The sequence below is a fragment of the Uloborus diversus genome, chromosome 2 (genome assembly GCF_026930045.1).
Source record: "Uloborus diversus isolate 005 chromosome 2, Udiv.v.3.1, whole genome shotgun sequence".
Classification (NCBI taxonomy): domain Eukaryota; kingdom Metazoa; phylum Arthropoda; class Arachnida; order Araneae; family Uloboridae; genus Uloborus; species Uloborus diversus.
This window is the reverse complement of record NC_072732.1, coordinates 69,975,801-69,997,011: the sequence shown is the minus strand read 5'-3', so window position 1 is coordinate 69,997,011 and position 21,211 is coordinate 69,975,801. Positions and strand designations below refer to the sequence as shown.

At 31.0% G+C, this 21,211-nt stretch overlaps 2 protein-coding genes across 2 annotated transcripts; both read left to right on the top strand.

The window, feature by feature from the left end:
• Window positions 1–572: 572 nt before the first annotated feature.
• Window positions 573–3,033, top strand: LOC129217350 (uncharacterized). Its single transcript, XM_054851635.1, has 3 exons — window positions 573–658; window positions 1,264–1,442; window positions 2,219–3,033. The coding sequence occupies exons 1-3, from the start codon at window positions 583–585 to the stop codon at window positions 2,693–2,695; spliced, it is 732 nt and encodes a 243-aa protein (XP_054707610.1). The 5' UTR covers window positions 573–582; the 3' UTR covers window positions 2,696–3,033.
• An 11,280-nt stretch (window positions 3,034–14,313) lies between these two features.
• LOC129217293 (uncharacterized) lies at window positions 14,314–20,536 on the top strand. Its single transcript, XM_054851568.1, has 4 exons — window positions 14,314–14,549; window positions 15,428–15,520; window positions 15,790–15,968; window positions 19,812–20,536. The coding sequence occupies exons 2-4, from the start codon at window positions 15,445–15,447 to the stop codon at window positions 20,259–20,261; spliced, it is 705 nt and encodes a 234-aa protein (XP_054707543.1). The 5' UTR covers window positions 14,314–14,549; window positions 15,428–15,444; the 3' UTR covers window positions 20,262–20,536.
• The last annotated feature ends 675 nt before the right edge of the window (window positions 20,537–21,211 follow it).

The following is a 21,211-nucleotide window of genomic DNA, read 5'->3' as shown; positions in this document are numbered from 1 at the left end:
CCTCCCCTACCACTTATAATGTTGCATTGTAACTACATGAACATAAAAAATTTTTCCGTGAGTTTTACCGAACTTAACGTTTTCTCGTTTTTTTAAACAACATGTTTTGGAGGAAAATATTTTTTAATTAAAAAAAAAAAAAAGCTCTGAACACGCACTTAGAATATTGTCCGTAAATTCTACCAATTGTTTCCGGGATGCATTTTTGAAAACAGCAGAATTTAGATACTTTAAGATAATGGTACGAGTAAACATTTAATGTACTGTACGTGAGTATATTTTAGATCGTCTAATGTATGTTATGCACATAATATACGAAATTATTAAACAAGAAATTATTGATTTAAAAAGAGTTTCGAGACTTTGTTAAAAAAAAAATCAATATACTCACGTTTTTTATTTGTAAGTGAAATAAATGCTAAGAGTCTTCTAATTTTATCGAAAACAAAATAATGATAAATGAAATTTTTTTTTAAATAATAATATTAATAATAATAATGATGATGACGCTGATGATGGTAATAATAATGTGTAATAATAACAAACGGTTATCTTCTTTGTTTAGGTAAAAATAAGAACATAATGAAGTTTTTCATCGCATTATTATTGTTTGTCATACCTCTTACCAATGGAAAGGCAATTAAAGCTTTTATAAATGGTATGTATAAAATACTTCAATGTTCAATTTAAAAAGTATGGTGTATGGTTGTTAGACCTATATTTGTAAGCAGAACTTTTAATTTAAGAAAAAAAAATCATTAAATATTAAAGAACGAATATAATTATCCAGTGTTTTTAAAAGTGCCATTGAGACAAAAAAAGATAAAAACGAATAAAGTAATAAAAACATACCATTATTATTTCACAAGAACCACAAATCATTGATTGGCAACTGCATTTATGAGCTTACAGATGAAAATTTATCTGACATAAATATTTTGTGGAGCATTTTTTATAATCTCCCATTCTTCAGATCTATGCAAAGTTTAGGAAAACTTGCGAAACCACGTATTAACGAGAATTTAAACATTTTTATGTTTTTCAATAGTTATTTTTTGCCGTCGTGTTGATCAAATATTGAGTAAATTTAGTCGATATTGTTGAGTATTGTTGAACATTTTATTCTAATGAGTGAGTGCAATTCTCCATAAAAATGGCGAAAAAAGTACAAACACAAACTAATTTGTAACTACACTATACTATCGAAAATAAGTTAGCGCAGTAAAGCTTTTGAATAAATTAAAAAAAAATATATTTTTGCAGATTTTGGTACTAATCCGGATTTTGAAAAAATCTTACGAGATTCTATAGAAGATTTTCGAAATATGATGATCAAAGGGCTTCCAGAGATTGGCATGCCAGTACTTGACCCATTTCAAGAAAAAGACATTTACGTTCCTTTTAATGATGATATGGCTGCAGTGAGTCTTAAACTATTGGAAGTAAGTTTAAATAAGTTTAATTTAGCTCATTTTTTTCAAATAACTAATAACAATGGAATATTATTTGAGATTATAAATCAAAGCAAATGGCCCGTAATAGCTGTTATGCCGAGAGATTTAATAAATACGTTCAGTTTATCTTCAAACTGGGAGCTAAAAATATTTTTTCCAGCAGTTAGAAGTCTGCATTTGCGCAAGTCAAGGTAATTCAGAAAACGTTTGATAAAAATTTTATTTTTAATAAGAAAATGGTTAAAACCCGTTAAATCCCGAAACGGTCCATAGAAATTACCAGTAAAGTTTCAGAGTTTTTTACAGCACATTCAGAACACGATCATATCCTCCTTATAAAGCCAATCATGTTTTTTTCGACTAAAAACTCTGGGGTTATCAAATTACGGATTGATCATGGTACACAGCGACATTTTCCTTTTTGAATTCGTCAACTATATAAATTAGGCTTTCTGGAACACTTAGAATCTTTTTCGCTATTAAAATACATCAAACTATAAAAATAAACTGTAAAATGAAATCTGTCATCTTTCATAAAACTCCTTTTTAATAACATCTTTGCCTGGTGACAATACTTTATCACCAGTTAGGTTTTATGATGACGATAAAAACACGATCTAGCGTATTGTTCCTAACTTATATAGAATAATTGGTGGTTTGGCTTAAATGGACACATAGACTTATTTGACGCTGCCACATTACTTATTTAATTTAAACAGTACTTTGACATGTAAGACTAAATGAAGCATTTTTCTTGATTTCAGGTGGCAGTTGAAGATGCATCCAAATTCACAATTCAAAACCTTAAGGCTGATACAGATCTGTCTTTTCATACAGAGATTCTCATTCCTCAACTATCCTCTTTCGGCGTGTATGATGTAAAAGGGACAATTGGAAAAATCTTTCCCTTGTGGGGAAATGGTAGTTTCAGCATTAATATGACGGAAATAAACATTATTGGTGACGGAAAATGCATTTCTAAAAACAAAAGTTTGGAGCTTAACACTTTGAACTTGGATCTTAGCTGGGACCAACTAAACATATACGCAGAGAATTTGTTAGGATCAGGTGACTTTTCAAAAGCTGTGATGAAGATGTTGTCAAAAGTAGCGAAGAATATGTTTGTAAAGAATAAGGAAGATATATTTTACAGTCTTGAACCGTTTTTAGTTGAAGCAATAAATGAAATTATTCAGCGTCCTGGTGTCTTTGAAAATACAGAATATCGTCTTCTGAATTGAAACAATTAACTATACTTTCTAAAACCTTCAATTTATAAATTGATCATCTTTGCTTGATGTTATGGAATAGTACTGTGTGTATTTTTTCTAATAACTAGCCATGTAATGATCTGAAACATTGTAATTTTCTTGCTATGAAATCTGCATAAACTATTTTCCATTATTTTCAACTCATTGCTAAAAATTCATATTTTACACTTAACAGTAAGGTGCGTATATGTACACATGTCTGTCAGTGTGCATGTCAGTGAGAGTGTGAATGCCTTGGTAAACTTATTTGTATTTCATTATGTTAAATTATGCATAGATTATTGAAAAAAGCTAAATATTGTGTGAGAGAACCCTCTCGAAAAAAATGTGTATTAGTCTGTGTTGATTTATTAAATACACAGCTGTATTTTTTCAATATCGAGTTTTATTCTGATAATTACATTGTATTACTATCTATTCTGCCGTTCTAAACAGAGATGTGGTATTTGCATTGCGTTATTGTCACCGGGTGGACATTAGTAACTTAGTTTACTTAAACCTCAAGTTTTTTGGCGATTTGGAAATGCGAAATATTAAAAAAAGCTTGAGGAAAAAAAATAGTACATGCACATTTTGCTTACATTGCTAAGGATATTTGAACGTAAGAGACAAATGCTAAGCCTTTAAAATGCCATCTGCGAGTTACCCCTTTTTTCCTTAGTAGTTGCGTAGATAAAACTTTTATACCTTTGTTACACAGCATTTAATCACGTAGCCGCCGATTTTCTATACCTAGACGCCACGTTTATAGAGATAGCAGCAGCTGTTCTTAAATTAAGAGCGTGACAAAAGACTTTAGATCTCTGCAAATTTAAAATTAGTACATATAGGCCAGTGCCAATAATGTTTGAGACCAAAAAAATTTAGAACAGGATAAAAGCAGTTCGAAAGGTAAGAAAATCTAATAACATTAATAAGAAAAATAAATTACGGGCGAGCTGAGTTCGGGAAGGGGGGTGTAGGGGGTTTAAGGAGGGGGAAACGGTTAATCACGATTTCCGGAAAAACTAAGAGTCCTATCGAAAAAAACTAAGTTGCAAAGTTGTTGGAAATAAAAAGATCTACAACTTTTGCATTTGAACTTTTTTTCTATAACCTCAAAATATATGCGAAAAATTCAAAAAACCGACTTTTTGGTTTTTTATTTTTATCTCCCACAAAAAAAAAAAATTCACTAAATTTAATGAAAAGTTACCTTATTATGTCCCAAATACACTGCAATTTTTTGAATATAAAACATTTATTTTTTCTCCTTATTTTGGTTCAGAAGTAAAAAAGCATCAGAATTTTCAATCAAAAATTCTCACGTCAAAATATCTATTTTTTTTTAAAAATCGGAGCAAGTTTTTTTCGTTGGAATCTCTACTTTTTGATGGTATAAAAAACAATACACAATACTATGGAAACTTTTCGCAAAAAATGAAGAAAATCAAAAAACTCAAATTTGAAAAAAAAAATCATCACTATGTAAAATTTTAAGCTATTTATTAAATTAACAGCAAACACAATAATTAACAGCAAACACAATTGGAAAACTGATTATTTTTCATAATATTCAAGGTTACACAGTTCGAAATTGCGGAAATTACTCATTTATCCCATCCTACAGTGTAGCTTGCTATTCGTAACTCCAAAAACTATAGGGGGCACTACAGTCACCGTTTAATGGTGGATGAGAAGGGTATAAAACAAATGCATGCTGTAGCTTGATTTTTATTTATTTTATTATATTTTTATTTTCAGTTTGTGTCAATGTAACATGGAAAATTTCATTTTTCAACTAATTAAAGTGTACATTCTAATAAGGAGCTTAAAATTTTTACATAGTTATGACTTTTTTTTTTTTTTCAAATTCGAGTTTTTTGATTTTCTTTATTTTTTGCGAAAAATTTCTATAGTATAGTATATTGTTTTTTATACCATCAAAAAGTAGAGATTCCAACGAAAAAAACTTGCTCCGATTTTTTAAAAAAATCAGATATTTTGACGTGAGATTTTTTGATTGAAAATTCTGATGATTTTTTACTACTGAATTAAAATAAGGAGAAAAATAAATATTTTAAATCCAAAAAAATACGGTGTATTTGGGACATAATAAGGTAACTTTTCATTAAATTTAGTGAAAAAATTTTTTTTTGTGGGAGATAAAAATAAAAACCAAAAAGTCGGTTTTTTGAATTTTTCGCATATATTTTGAGGTTATAGAAAAAAAGTGCAAATGCAAAAGTTGTAGATCTTTTTATTACCAACAACTTTGCAATTTAGTTTTTTTCAATAGGACTCTTAGTTTTTCCGGAAATCGTGATAAACCGTTTTCCCCCCCTTAAACCCCCCTACACCCCCCCTTCCCGAACTCAGCTCGCCCGTAATTTATTTTTCCTATTAATGTTATTAGATTTTCTTACCTTTCTAACTGGTTTTATCCTGTTCTAAATTTTTTCGACTTTTTACCATTTTCAAAGCTATTGGCACTGGTCTAATAAATGAGTTCAAAGAAAAAAAATTACTTTGTGTTTTTCAGAGCTGCAGTTTTGAAGTCGATTCATATTTTTTTCAAAATTAACTTTATTAAAATTTTTAGATTCAGGATTTTTGTTATTTCTTAAAAAGTACCATATTTACAAATGCGTATTTTTACACCGAAACTCTATGTTTTCCTTTTTAGCAAACATACTTTTTTTTTCGATTTTAAAGTGTAAATTGTAAGCAAAAAAAAAAAAAAAAAAAACAGACGTTGCTCAAACAAATGCTTAATTCGGGAATGGAGCAAGTCCATTTTTTGTAATTACGAAACATTAAAGGTAAGACGTTCGAATATTCAGTACTAATAGGTGCTAAAGCTTTAATCTCCAAAATATTAAGACTTTTATTTGTTATTTTTTTAGTACTGAAGTGAAGCAGATAAAAAGATTATACTAAGGATTATCTTTAGATTCCGTTATTATTTATTTTTTTTTTTCAGAATTAGACTGTTCCACTTTCAAAATAACAGATCATATGTTTTCATGAGATTAAAAAAACTATACATTTTACTTCTCAAGACCTATGTTTTCAGTTTATATTAGATTCTCTGCTACAAAAACTTTTTTAATCACAATTTTCCTCAATTGTAAAATTAGTATTATTGTTATAAAAATTTGCATTTCGTCTACCTGATACGTAAAAAAAAAAAATCTAGATCTGCTTAGAAATTAACTAAATACATATGAAGTAACAAATTATTAAAAAAAACCCTATCATCAATTATAAATAAGGTGTTCGAAGTTGGATCTAAACACGTCTTAATTCTCTGCTCAATGAAGCGTACATTTAATAACTGTTTAACGGCCTTTTCGAATTTCACGGTAAACATTCTTAAATGCGTTACATTTTCGTGTCTGACCCGCTAAAAAATAAATTTCATGTGCGTAAATATTTTTGTAGAGCCTAAAATTTCAATGTCTGATAAGATAAACAAAGTTTGTTATTTTAACTTTTTTTTTAACTATTCGAGAAGGTTGAGGAAATCATAAGAACAATCTGTAATGCTAGATTCAATTTAAATAGCTGTAGCAGGTATGATGTTTAATATTTCTAGATTTATAACTCAGAAAATCTTCTCGGAATATTTTATTTGGAGTTATATATACTCATATCCTATTTTCAAGTACTGCCGGAAGCTATTTATAATGACATCAAAACATAGCTATTTCTTCGAAAACTTGAATTTAAATACACAACGAATACCTACAAGCGACACGATTTTTTGTGTTATTTAACAAATATGTCGATCTAAAAGTAACTCACTTTTAAAATATTCATTGTAAAAGTTTTTGAGGTCAAAATTTCCCTTCTAAACAGCACTCATCTAGCATATTATAAGGTATGAATATACACAGTACGCATATTTTATTTACTAAGGAGCCGATGTGTGCATCACATGACTCCTTTTTACACCAATTTAATAATAATCGTGCCTTGGAGTAATCAAGGAAATACTTTAAATATTTTCACCCCTAATTCTTCACGAACCAATGCGAACACGCGTTTTACATAGACTAATTTTCCCAATATCGACAGTTTTAACGTGACTAATTGGATAGCTCTCTAAATGTTGCCAATGGCACAAAATTGAAACCAAATCGAAAGATATTTTTTTTTGCCAAATTTGCAGCCAACTTGGCGACAAAAAGATTGGTGATATATTGCCAAGTGTTCGCTTAATTATAACATCACTCGAGGTTGCGTTAATATTAGCACTGAATTTCTCTCGAAAAGGTGTAAAAGACCCTTTTTAGAACGTCCGAATACAACCAACAGGTAAAGGTGCAGAACTAGATTCTACTAGAAGTCTACGAACCAAATTTCAACTTTAACAACATACCGTTTTTGAGCTATGCGATATACTTACAAACATACATACGTATAAACATACGCACATCACGAGAAAACTCGTGGTAATTCACTCGGGGATGATCAAAATGGATATTTCGGGCGTCATTACGTTCTTCAGCATATATGTGAACGACAGTACGTGCGGTAATGTCGAAAAAAAAAAAAAAACTCAACATTCATTCCGGGATGAGTCAAATGAAAAAATTAGCCCAAATTTTAAGGGAATTCTTTTTTACGAATACCATTCTTCCTTTGCTATGTAAAAGGAAGTAAAACAATGAAATTATCCTGATTAATAACAACAATTAATTCAATAACATTTTATCTTTTAAACAAAACCTAATTAACGTTACCACAAAATTATTTAAATGAAGCTAGAAACTTTTTTTTTCCGTATATTTATTTTTGAGGTTAGTTAAAATAATATTTACACGTTAATGAGTTCAGGAACGAATCTCATAACGAGTTCATAAGCTTACAACTAATAGAACCTAACTTTCAGCATTTTTTTTAATGCGCAATCACTATATTTTGCTAAATAAATAAGCTCTGAAATTCATTTTACATGATCTGAAACAAAGTATAATATCGTTTAAGTGATGATGTATCAAAAGAACTTGAGCAGTCGAAATCCTTCTATAGGATAAGATTTCATTGGTTAATGAGATTTCCACTGGAATGAAAGGAAATATAATTTTTGATTCACAAAGTAAAGGATGAAAGTGTATTTAAAATGTTGTGTAGAAATTTTTTCATCTTTTTTTTTTTTTCATGTTACCAAGCATTTTGTAGCAAAATATGTATGACTTCAAATATATGTATATGGTAAAGTCCATGTCAATTCAGGAATTCTAGGGGAAGTTTTGCTTTTATATAGTCTCAGAAGTTTTTGAATTTTACCTGTGTTAAGTTACAAAGTAGACGACGTACAGCGCGACAAAAATATCAGCCTAGACATCATTTCTCCCTTGAGATCTGTGCCCTTTCATTTGCGACGCAAATTTTATATTGCTTTATCTCCCATACGGAGTATTTTTATTTAAAGTAGGCGAACACGTAAATACTTTTTTCTTCAATGTCCATTGCACCTTTCTGAAACTTCATACGATTGTTGATCAAGACATAAATAACACATTTTGACCAATTATGTGTTGAAAAAAAAAATCAATAGTTTTTTTTTTTTTAATGCCATATTTTTAGCAAAAAAACAACTATTTCCTTAACACTTTCTCCCGAAAAACGCGCTTTCTGCCCCTAAGTTCCATTGATCATTATTTCAAAACCACATATTCCATGCACATTAAATTTTCGAGGTTTATATCACAGTAATTTTTTCAGTTACCATGTTTGCGAAATTTCAAATCTTTAAAGTTAATAACATTTTCGATAGAGCTGTTGGCGTAAATAAAATCTTGAAAACGTGGTTATGAGAAAACCAAGAAAGAAAAAGTAAGTTTCAGTAAAAGTCAGTTGTAAGCAGTGCATTTGAGTTTAGTAAGCTTCTTCTAGTTTTCTAAATAACTCGTCGATTTAAAAAACAAGAAGTTCCGTCTAGAACTAAACGAGCCTACTTTCCCGTATACCCATAACACTTTCTAGTATCTGATCAATTTTCTCAAAAATAGCTAAAATCGCAAATTGTTTCAAACATATTATTTTAATATTTTAAGCTGATTTCTAGGAATAAAATATTCCTTACTCACCTGAAACATTAGATGCGTAAAAATAAATAAATAAATAAAATAACAAATAAAATAGCAGCACATTTTAAACAAAGCAGCAAATACACTTTTTTCCATAAAAAAAATTCTTTAACAGCTTTCAAAACGAAAAAATAATAATTAAAATTAATAAGCTCATATAAATAAGTACATCATATCAAAAAAAAAAAACATTTATTTTTTCCCTGCTGCCAAAAATATTTTTTTTTTAAAATGAATTAATGCACTTACCAAAATAAATAAAAACAATAAAATGTCAACTTAAAGAAATAATTTTCACTGAAAAAAAATCGTTTGCGCATATCTTTATATAGAAACATAAATGACTTCAAGTTTATCCGCCGAAAACCGAATTAAAACTTTAGCATAGTCATATTAACAATAATTATTTCACAGTTAAAATCATAGCTGCGGAGTCGGAGTCAATCTCACTTTGAGATAAAGAGTCGGAGTCGAATATCCAAGAATTGGAGTCAGTAATTTGTCCACCGTGTATAAATTTTTGCCAAATCAACGGAATCGAAGTCGGGGAGTAGGAATCCGACTAATTGTCAGGCACAGGAGTCGGAGTCAGGTGCCCATTAATTCTCGGAGTCGGAGACTGGAGTTTGTCGTCAAGAGCTATATTTCCCACAAAATTTGTTTGAAGTAAATCTGCCTTCAAGTACGGAATCTGCATCGACTTTAAGTTTCCCCGTAGGCGCTAATGTTAAAAGATTTGAACTGTTCAAATTTGAACGGAAAATTGTTCAAATCAAAAATATATGTTATATACAAGTTTTTCATCAAAAGCTTTTTCATACAAAATTTGAAGCAAATTCGCCTCACAGTTCGGAATTGCCTTGAATTTCCCCGTAGCGCTAATGTTAATTTTTTTTTAACTGTTCAAAATTGAACAAAAAATAGTTCAAATCAAAAAACGAAATATAGGAATGAGGTGTCCTCGCCGAAATCTTTCGAAAAAAAAAAATATTCGAATCGGACTATTCACTCAAAAGCTATTAAAGGAGGGGGGGGGGGCAGACAGACAGACCGACAAACAGACCGACAGACCTTTTCACCCATCTCAATACCCTACTTTCCAATTTTTAATTTTTCGATATTTATTTAATTTTTTTTCTTCGTTTTGACTTTTTTTTTGTTTTGTTTTTTGTAATATTTTCAAGATGCATTAAGCATTCTTTCATGCTTTTTTCGTCTTTCTCTGACTTTTACTGGGAAAGTTGGCTAAAAAACAATTGCGGCTAACAATTGCGTGCTAAACAATAGGGCTCTATAAATTTCTCAAAATCTCAAAATCGATTTTTTTCGAAAATTAGGGTATTCGCCTACTTTTAAAAGTAAGTATTTTTGTTTTTAATAGATATGTACCTTATATTTTTTTACAGAGTTTTCAAGGAAAAAAAAACACTTTTAATTTATTTTTGAGCAATCACGATTGCTAATTGTTTTTATTTTAACGTCCTTGATGTTTGGTTCTTTTTCGGCTTGGACCAGAGGCCTCTGCAGGTGCGGCTCCTCTGGTGTCCCTCGGAATCCGTTCCTCCTGGGCGGTAGGTCCATGTCCTACACCCATGTATGCTCTAACACACCCACAAGCGACTTTAAACGCATACATACATGCCTATGTAAACACACACAGGTTTTTGCATGCATAAAAGCCTACACACGCACGCATACCTACACATACACACATGCCGACAGACACAACTATACACACGTAACTACCAGGAAAGCGGGCAGGCTTGAAAAGTACAGGAGCCGTTTCTAGAAACATAGTAGGGTCTTGTCGCAACTTGTGATTGTGAAGAATTCAAATTATTATTTCTTTCCCTTTCTTTTTAAAAACATCAATTTTATAAAACTCATTTTTACCATTAATTAGTATCATTGGATAATACAGTCTGCAAAAAAGAGAGCTTCTAATTTAATTTTTCTTAATTTTTAGTGGGATCTAAGTTTTTTTGCAGAAACTGCATACGTAAAGATAGACGGCAAAGATCAGATTTTTATTTACTCGTCAGTGACTAGTAAACGCTTCTAACTTTGATTGTCACATTTCACTTTTAGTTTTTAGTCACTTTAGTCTTAAGTAAACAAAACAAAAAAAAAAAAAAAAGACAATGTATTGCGTCTCAGTGCGTCTTACGTAATCCACTTTCGCATGAAAAAGGCACTATTAGAAAAAAGAGAAAATGCACTTTTGCTTTTAGCAGGCGTTATTGTCATTCGGTCTGCTTCCTCATTGCTTAAAGCGGATGAAATGTAGAAGAATAACGTTTGAATTAATATGTCTTCTAATTAAATTGCAGAAACATGCAACCTTGATGAGTTTGGCGCCTGAAAGATTACTAATGTTTCAATACTTGGTTCGAACCTCAAATCACAATCGCCTTCGAGTAACTAGAGTGGTATACTTAAAATACACCGCCAGCTCAGTTATTCCATCCGAGGACTGCAGTTTCGTGCTTTCTAGATCTCATCAGCCCGGAATAGGAATCACAAGAGCTGGAGGCGAAAAATCTCTTATGGAAGCCAAGAGAGCCAAACAAATTGATAGCTAATGCAGAATTAGCAAACCAGATGAGCGACCGCAGCAATGGCTCGGTTCAACTCAAAGATTGATGGCAAAGTTAAGGTATTGTGTAGTAAGTTACCGCCCTAAAGCCTTATTGGTTCTTTCCAAATTTAAATTTAATTTAACTGTCAGACTTTTGCTTGTATATTATACACATGTTTTGTAGTAAGTTACAACCCTAAATACAGGGCTAAGGCAGAAATACTTAAAATACACCGCCCGCTCAGTTATTCCATCCGAGGACTGCAGTTTCGTGCTTTTTAGCACTCATCAGCCCGGAATAGGAACTACAAGAGCTGGAGGCGAAAAATTTCTTAAGGGAGCCAAGAGAACCAAACTTACTTTGTAGTAACTTACTACAAAATACCTTTTTTGAGTTGAACCGCACCATTGCTGCGGTCGCTCATCTGGTTTGCTAATTCTGCATTGGCTACTAGTTTGTTTGGCTCTCTTGGCTCCCTTAAGAGATTTTTCGCCTCCAGCTCTTGTGATTCCTATTCCGGGCTGATGAGTGCTAAAAAGCACGAAACTGCAGTCCTAGGATGGAATAACTGAGCTGGCGGTGTACTTTAAGTATTTCTGCTTTAGCCCTGGCTTTAAGGCGGTAACTTACTACAGAGTGATATAGTTTGTTAGATAGATATATAGACACGGCCAGATTTTAATTAAGAACATTTTACCATATCTAATAAGACAAATTATATTCCTAGTATTATGAGAATCACTCCTAAACCCTACTTGGACAAAGCAACCAAGAGCGTTTTAGAAAATGAAATAATGTTCACGGGGGATGCAACAGTTAAAATATTATTTTTATTACCAATGGATTACAGTGAAATACATACATAGCGGTATTTAGGGTAGACCGGAGCACGTTTACGCATTGGATACGTTTACGCAGAGTCCTTCTTCAAAAACGAGTTATTACTGGAGAGCCAACAGTCATAGCAGATTGATGCTGCTCCCTAGCAAATATTCTCACAAGTTTTTGAGCATCAGTCGAATTTCGGTTAGTTTAGCATGCGGATAGGAAAATCTATTTTCTATTAAGCCGAGTAAATTTTGTGTTGAACGTTTTGAAGCTTATTGTGAAAAAATAATACTTTACTAAAAACAAATAAGCACATAAAAATTTGCAGAATTTTACTCTTTTTTGAGAATTGTATAAGTATGTGCAAAAAAGGTATTACATTTTTTGCACGGTAAAAATAAATACAAACTCACCAACGGGGCGCGTTTGCACATTTTCATCGGGATAAATTTACGCAGGTTCTTACTGTGTCTTATTACTATGTCTTACTTTTAAACGGGCGTCGGGCGCTTTTTTCGCTCTGTACTGTTTCAAACCTTTAGTACTTTCAGGTTATTTAATTTAAAAAAAAAATCATTTTAAATTAAGTAAAATAATCGTATCTTATAACTTACAATCATAGAGTGATGTGTTCATGCTTGTTCAGCTTTAACTATATACACTGTTCAGCCTCTGATACATTTTCTTTATTTTGAAGATGGTAAGACGCTACGTTCAAACAGAACCACGTTAGATGTCAAAATAATGCAAAGGCTTATCAATAATACAAGTATTTTTTTTTTTCTAGTAAGCCTTCCACATCATCACATATGGACTACCCCAATTTAGACCGAACTGATATACCGATTAAAGCAGCCCTCACCCTAGAGCAGTTAAAAGGTACGAAGAAAAGAAAAAAAATGGGCAGAACAAAACAAAAAGGATAATTTCTTTAAAATTTACAAGTTTCTATTGAAGCAGAAATAGAAGATATCAAAGAAAAAATTATGAAACCGAAACCTGCGACACGGAAAAGTTGGTACACTCTGTAAAAAGGAAATTAATGAACGATTCTATTTACGAAGTAGAGAATTGTTTGAAAGCACACAACCAATCGAAAAAAAGAACAAGATAGGGTTCAACGACTTAGGTGTCAAAACGCAGTCTCGTGACAAGTATAGGAAAAGAAATACTTTATTTTTGTTAGTAAAATATAATAGTGATGAAGAACATGATTAAAAAAATAGTTTCTGTTTTTAATTAGCAACAAGCCTATGATTTTATGTTAGTCTATGAAATTATCTTTAATAAATTACTTGGAATTTTCTTAGTATTAAAGTGCTTTAAGATAAATAAAATATTTCAATTTGGTTAAATATCCATTTCACTTACTTTTTGGTATCGTTTTTAATATGCGTGAACGAGCCCCACTCGATGCGTAAACTTGCGCCGTCTTCGGGGCAAGTTTACGCAACCGACTTGGACTCAAAAAACATTTTTCTACGGTTAAAAACACAAGCTGAGCATCAACTGAATGTACAAATTTTGACTTCATTATCTGCTTCATAAAGCTTCATAAAATTTTCTAGGTTCAAACATAAAACTTAGAAATTTTATTGAAAAAAATCCTCGTAAATGTGGCCCGTTCTACCCTACATACAAAATATATTTTTTTTTAAAACTTCATTATCGTTGTCAGTAGGTATCAATGTTTATTTTACCATTTTGATAACAGCATATAATTCCAAAAAAATATGGAATAAAGTCAAAATGTATACCGTGCAATCAATTAAAATTCACGATTTAAGGAAAAAGTACATTAATAATGCTATCTTATTATTAGCTTGGCCTTCATTTTTGATAGATAATTTTCTGACTTAGGATTTTTTTTGGAAAAGGTATTTTTATTGTACACTAATCGTATAGAAGGTACACTGATTGAATTTTTATCCAAAGAGGAAGCGAGTTGAATCGTTGTTTATTGGCTGAATTAAAATCTTGTCAATAGATAAAAGTCTCTCAAGATAACGATGCGATATTAAACGAAATAATACTTTGACTTGTCTCTCAAATGTAAACGCTCTGCATTTAAACACTGTGTCTTTTTTTTAAGATACAACTTTTTTACTCGTAGCTGTTGACAGCATTAAACAGAGTATTAATCTTAAGAAACTAAATCTAATTATTGATTTTCTCTTTCATTTTCTATTTTTTTATATCTCTCTTCGTGACTCAATGTAGCACTGATAAGTATAGTCTGCTGCTATAAAATATTCGATTCTTTCATCAGTTTAAGCCATTGATGCAAATATTATAAACATCACACATTCGAGAAAAATATTAGCTGTTATAGAAATTTGAGTAAGTATTTTTCCTTGGTTTTATTGCTAAAGATTCGCCTTTAAAAGTTATTGCCCAAAAGATGTTGAATTTTTCTTGCTAAGCCTTGCAATATTTGACATAATTATTGCAAGATGTATTACAGAGTAACAAATAGATATTTCAGTAAGTGATTTCTAACTGAATTACATGCACGTTATAGTTTTTTTATTAAGTTTTTCTGCTTAGCTTTGGAAAACTGAAAATGCCTAAAACTCTGACTCACGAAGACGAAGTTTAAATAGTTTTTATCTAATGCTCCAAGCGCAGAAAATACACTAATTTCGTTGTTGTATTGTAAATGTGAAAACATTTATGTTTCATCAATAAGTATCGCTGACCTGAATATTTTATCTTTTTTTCTTCAAGTTACTTATGCTTCTGAGAAAAATTTTTTGGTTAAAAAAATTCTACGGAGTATAATTTTTACTCACAAGTCAAAAAATAAAAAAAGCAACTCTGCATGCCAAAATGGGCACGTAACGAGCACTTAGAGCAGTGACAATAAATTTTACAAGTTACTTTCAGAATACATTTTGTGAAATAGAAAAATTCAGATGTTACAAGATAATGTTACAAGTCAATTTTACAATGTTACAAGTTAATCTAATTCACTCCCACGCAAGATAATCACGTAATAAAATTATTAATTTAACAAATAGTTTGAAAAAATAATAAGACATTTAAAAAACACAAATTTCTAATTTAAAGTGAAACAATGCTAACGGATTTCCTCTTTTATCAAAATAAAAATATTAACACTGAAAAATAATAATATTAATATAATAACAATGACAATATGTTTAAAAACAATAACAATAGTAATATTAGTTAAAACGTTTGTTTTCTTCTTGATTTAGGTTAAAATAAGAGTAGGATGAAGTTTCTCATCGCAATGTTATTGTTTGTCATACCGGTTGTCCATGGAAAAGCAATTAAAGTTCATAAAAATGGTAAACACATTATTTTATTTTTTTAATAAAAAAAAACTTTAAATGTATGATGCATCATTGATAGCCTGTATTCATGTGTGCATATTTTTTATCATTCTAAGGTAATTTAGAACTATTAAAGAGTTAATTTTTTTACTTACTTATTTATTTTTATAGTTCGGTTTTACATTTGATTATTTTTTATATTTATTGATTTTCTTCTGGTTAACAGACCAAAAACAGATTTATAGTTTGCCGTTTCAATAAATAAGCTATATTTATTTTTGCAGAAGTTGATACTAATCCGGATTTTGAAAAGATCTTACGAGATTCTATAGAAGAGTTTCGAGATATGATGATCAAAGGGCTGCCAGAGATTGGCATGCCAGTACTTGACCCATTCAAAGCTACAGACGCGAACTTTCTAATCGATGAGGATATGGCTTCAGTGACTCTTAAACTAATGGAAGTATGTTGAAATATATTTTATTTATCTATTTTTCATCTAACTAAGAGTAATGGAATATTTTATGAAATGAGAAATCAAAGGACATATTTTTTTCTGTGTTTATGGGTCGTCATGTACAACCCTGCTTTGAATATGAATTCAGCATAAACAAGCAAAAAAACAATAAGGAGAGAAAAATAAAAATAAGAAAACTTAGCCGGCTGAAGCACACTTTCAATTTTCATCATGCCATACACTTGACAACTGTTTTACTGCAGCCGCATGGTATAACTAATGAAGCTTACCGGCGTTCTTTGGTTATGTTACTCTATTCGTCTATCAAACAATTTTCAGATTAATTGAATTCACATTTTCTTGTAAAAATGAAATACAGTGAAACCTGTGTAAGTTGACCACTTGCGGTGCACTACTTAAGTGGTCAACTTAAACAGGTGGTCAACTTACAAAGGTTGATTTATATCATAAGGGCTAATTCCGTGCCTGAAAAAATCGGTCAACTTAGACAGGTGGTCAACTTACAAGGGTAGTCAACTTCACAGGTTTTACTGTATATGTTTCTCAGGGGTTTTTACTTGTGCGGAAAAATAAGATCATATTACTGTTCGAAGTCAGTCATAACTTTGACAATAACACGACAGACAGAAATTCAAATATATGACAAATATTCGACAGACACAATTCAAATTTTAAAACGGTTAACTTAAACTGTCCAGTGCTCATAATTGAGCCATGCACACATGTTCGGCAGACAGATAGTCTGATGTTTGAAAATGGTTTAATTAAACGTTCCAAAGACCATAACTGAGTCATTCATAAATGATAGACATGAACAACAGTCTGAAACTTAAAAATGGCAAGCAGTCCAACAGTTCAGAGTGACTTTAAAACAGTGAAAAGGTTAAATTTTTGTACGATTTTAAAAACAAGGAATTTAATAACGTTTTTAAAAAATGGGAGAAAAAATCCTTGAGAACAATTAAGTATTACTTCTTTTTTTCAGCAGTTTTAAATGAGAACACAGATTTGGGCTTATTAAGAATACTGGTCCCCAATAAAGCTAACCCTGAATAAACCTAAAAAAAAGTACTATCAAACTTTGAAAAAGTGAGGAATATTTAATTGTCAATATACAAAGGTATAAAACCACATTTGAGAAACTCGAAAATATTATCAAAAGTTCCATATTTACTTCAACGCAAATGAGCAAACGAGAAAGATGAATCGTCACATTCGGAAAACTGATAAGTCGTCATTTTCTGTTTTTTTTTTTTTTTGGTCATTCCCGGGCTCAGATCGTGAACATGTGTGCAGCATATGCAAACGCAGATTATACCCTCCACCCAATCCTTCGATGTCCTAAAAAATTTACCGGGGCCAATCATGACTTTCGTTACTACAAATATTTGTTTAGGGTAATTACTTTGCAAGAACAAATTACATTACACAGCGATAATGTTGTATGTCTATTTGTATTCGTCAACTACATAAAATAGACTTTCAAGAACCCTTAAGGGCAGCTCACTTATCGGCCATCCATCCCGTTTTTTGACATGACGGACTGCCGACGAAAACAAGTTGCATTCACATACGGTCGTCGCACATCAATCACGTGGCTGAACTCACCCACCAGAGAAAAGAGCTCGCTGCATGGCGGGAACCAATGAATTCTGTCCTACTTTGGACGACCGTTAGATATCAAGGTTCTTCTGATCGAAACCGGTCCGGTCCAAGATGGCTTGCTGTCATGGCAACCAGCAAAGAAAACCTATTTCGGGAGGAAAAAAACGTGATGGACGGAACGGACGGCCAATATGTGAACAGGCCCTTAGCCTTTTTTTTTTTTTTCCTTCTATTAAATTGCAGCAAACCGTAAAGAAACAAAATTTACTAAAAATGAAATCAGTCACTTTTGATCAGACTATTTTGTACTAACACCTTTTCCCGGTGCTAAACTTTATCATGAGTTAGGCTTTCTGATGACGATAAAATCACGATCTAGCAAATGTTCGATAACTTACATAGAACAAGAAGCTCTGTCCATAACTAAACGAGCCTACTTTTCATATATCAATATTGACTTTCTAATATCTGATCAGTGTTCTCAAAATTAGTTAAAATCGCAAATGATTTCCAGCATATTTTTTTGAATATTTTAATCTGATATCTAAAAATGAAGTATACCTTGCTCATATGCGGAAAAAATAAATAGAAGAACAAGTATAGTCGCAGCACCTCTTAAACAACGCAGCTAATACGTTTTTTTTTCCCATTAAGAATTTTTTTAAACTCTTTCAAAAAGAAAAAGAAAACAAAATAAAAGAAAATTAATAAGAGTTCAATGAAATAAATACATCATACCAAGGAAAAAAAAGTATTTGCTTTTCCCTTGTTGCCAAAATATAATTTTAAACATGAATTGATGTATGATTAAGGTGAAAAAACAACGTAAATAAAGCACAAATATTCAGGAAATACAGCATTTGTGCTTTATTTACGTTGTTTTTTTACCTTAATCATATTGTAGCACAAAGCTCATATGATAATTTTTCATTTATGAATTGATGTACTTTCAAAAATAAATAAAAACAATAAAATGTGAACTTAAAGGAATAATTTTCATTGCCGAAAAAAAAAATCGTCTGTGCATATATTTATGTAGAAACATAAAATACTCCGAATTTCTCCGCCAAAAACTGAATGCATAAACTAAAACTTTAGAGTGAAAATATATACCAATCATATCAACAGTAATTATTTCAAAATGAAAACCATGGCTGCGGAGTCAGAGTCAATCTCATTTTGATACAAAAAGTCAGATTCGGGAGCCGAAGGCTTTTAATTCTACGACTGTCGGTAATTTTCTCTTAAAGTCTACAACTCTGCCAATGTTTGCGGAGTTGGAGTCGGACTAAATTTGGGATAAAAGAGTCGAAGTTGGAGTTTTTTCCAAGAGTTGGAGTCAGTCATTTTTCCTCCGTGTACAAAATTTTGCCAAAGCTGCGAAGTCAGAGACGTAAGGGAGTCGGTCGGAGTCCAACTAGTTTTTGGGCACAGGAATCGGAGTCAAAGTCAAGTGCCCCAAAAGTTTTGGAGTCGAGTCGAGAGATTGACTTTCAAGAAATATTTCCATCAAAATCTGTTTGAAGTAAATCCGCCTTTGAGCTCGGAATCTAGATTGACTTTCAGTTTCCCCATAGGCGCTAATGTCAAAGGAATTTGAACTGTTTACAATTGAACGTAAAATTGTTAAAATCAAAAAATAGTTTCCATGCTTGGTTCTTCATTAAAAGTTTTTTCCTTCAAAGTTTGTTTGAAGCCAATTCGTCACCAAGTTCAGTATCTATATTTGCCTCGAATTTTCCCGTAAACGCTAATGTTAAGTTTTTTTAAACTGTTCAAAATTGAATATTAAATAGATCAAATTAAACAGTGAAGTATGGAGTTTGGTGTTCTCGACAAGATCTTTCTAACAAAAAAAAATCGTTCAAATTGGCCTCAAAAGTTGCACTCAAAAGTTATTAAGGGGACAGACAGACCGGCAGACATTTTTTACAAACCAACCACAATACCTTACTTTGCAATTTTTTATTTTTAGATACTTATTTTATCATTTTATTTAATTTTAATTTTTTTTTTTTTTGGTTTTCGCGATTTTGTAGGTACATTTGGCCTTTTTTCATGCTTTGTTTTTCTTTCTCTGACTTTTAATAGGAAAGCAGGCTAAAAATGGGGGAGTTGATCATATACGTCAAAATGGACCTACTTAACGCACCTAGATTATTTATTTATATTAACCATTACTTTATAATGTAAGACTAAATGAGAAATTTTTCTTGATTACAGGTGACATTTGAAGATGCATCCAAATTCACAATTCAAAACCTTCATGCTGATACAGATCTGTCTTTTCACACAGAGATTCTCCTTCCTCAAATATCCTCTCTCGGCTTGTATGATGTAAAAGGGACTCTTGGGAAAATCTTTCCCTTATGGGGAAATGGTAATTTCAGCATCATTTTGACGGAACTAAAAATCATTGCTAACGGGAAGTGTATTTCTAAAAACAAAACTTTGGAGCTTAACAGTCTGGACTTGGGCCTTAGTTTTAACCAACTAAACATATTCGCAGAAAATTTATTAGGATCAGGTGACTTTTCAAAAGCCGTGATGAAGATGTTCTCAAAATTGGCAAGGAATATGTTTGAAAAGCATAAAAAAGAGATATATAATAATATTGAACCAATTTTAGTTGAATTAATAAATAAAGTTATTCATCGTCCTGGTCTCTTATAAACTGAAGAAATTCGTATTCGAAGTATAAACAATTAAGCATGTTTTCTAAAAATTTAAATTTAAAATTTGTCATCTTAGCTGTTATAGTAAATGATGTAATGTGTTACTCTAATGATTAACTATGTAATTATCTAAAATATTGTAATTTTCTTGATATGCAATCTCCATAAAATCTTTTTTTTATTATTTTCAACTCATTTTTTTTAAATTTAAGATTTTAAGTGTAATTGTACGATTTAGAAGTAAACCCATTTGTGTATGTGTGCTTGTCTGTATGTGTGCGAGAGTAAATGCGTTGGTACACTTAGGTATACTTCAGTATATTGAAGATTGCATATACTACTGATACATGCTTAAAATCATGTTGGGAGAATCCTTTAGAAATAAAAAAAATACAAAAAAAGGTATGTTATTCTGTATTGACTCATTTAACATACAGCTGAAATTTTAAAACATCGAGTTTTATTCTTACAATGAAATTGTACTATTATCTATTATTTCAAATGATTTCTAAACATTCAAAAGAATCGCATTTATGTACGAAAATTAAAAATCAAACTGAAGAAAAAAGTTTTAATGCAGTAATTATACAGAATGTTGGTTTTTACAAGAAATAAATACAGGAAAATAATAAATGATATAGGAAATCATACAGGAAATATTTAGTTATCAATTCGGACGATTCAAATGTGGAGGTTTTTTTCTTTAAGCGTTTAAAGTTTTTTGTTTATTTTTTTTTTATTTTTCATTAAGGAGCATTATTTCGGTATATCAATATTTTAATCATTGGGAAAAAAGAAAACACATGTTATCAATATTTTTCATTTGTTAATTTTTCGAGGAAAAAAAAAAAACACGTCAATTTTTCTGTACAAAAGTGTCCCCATTATTGAAAGGACCTTTTTTTATGTCATGGCATTTTTTAAGATTACAAAACATATTTATTTATA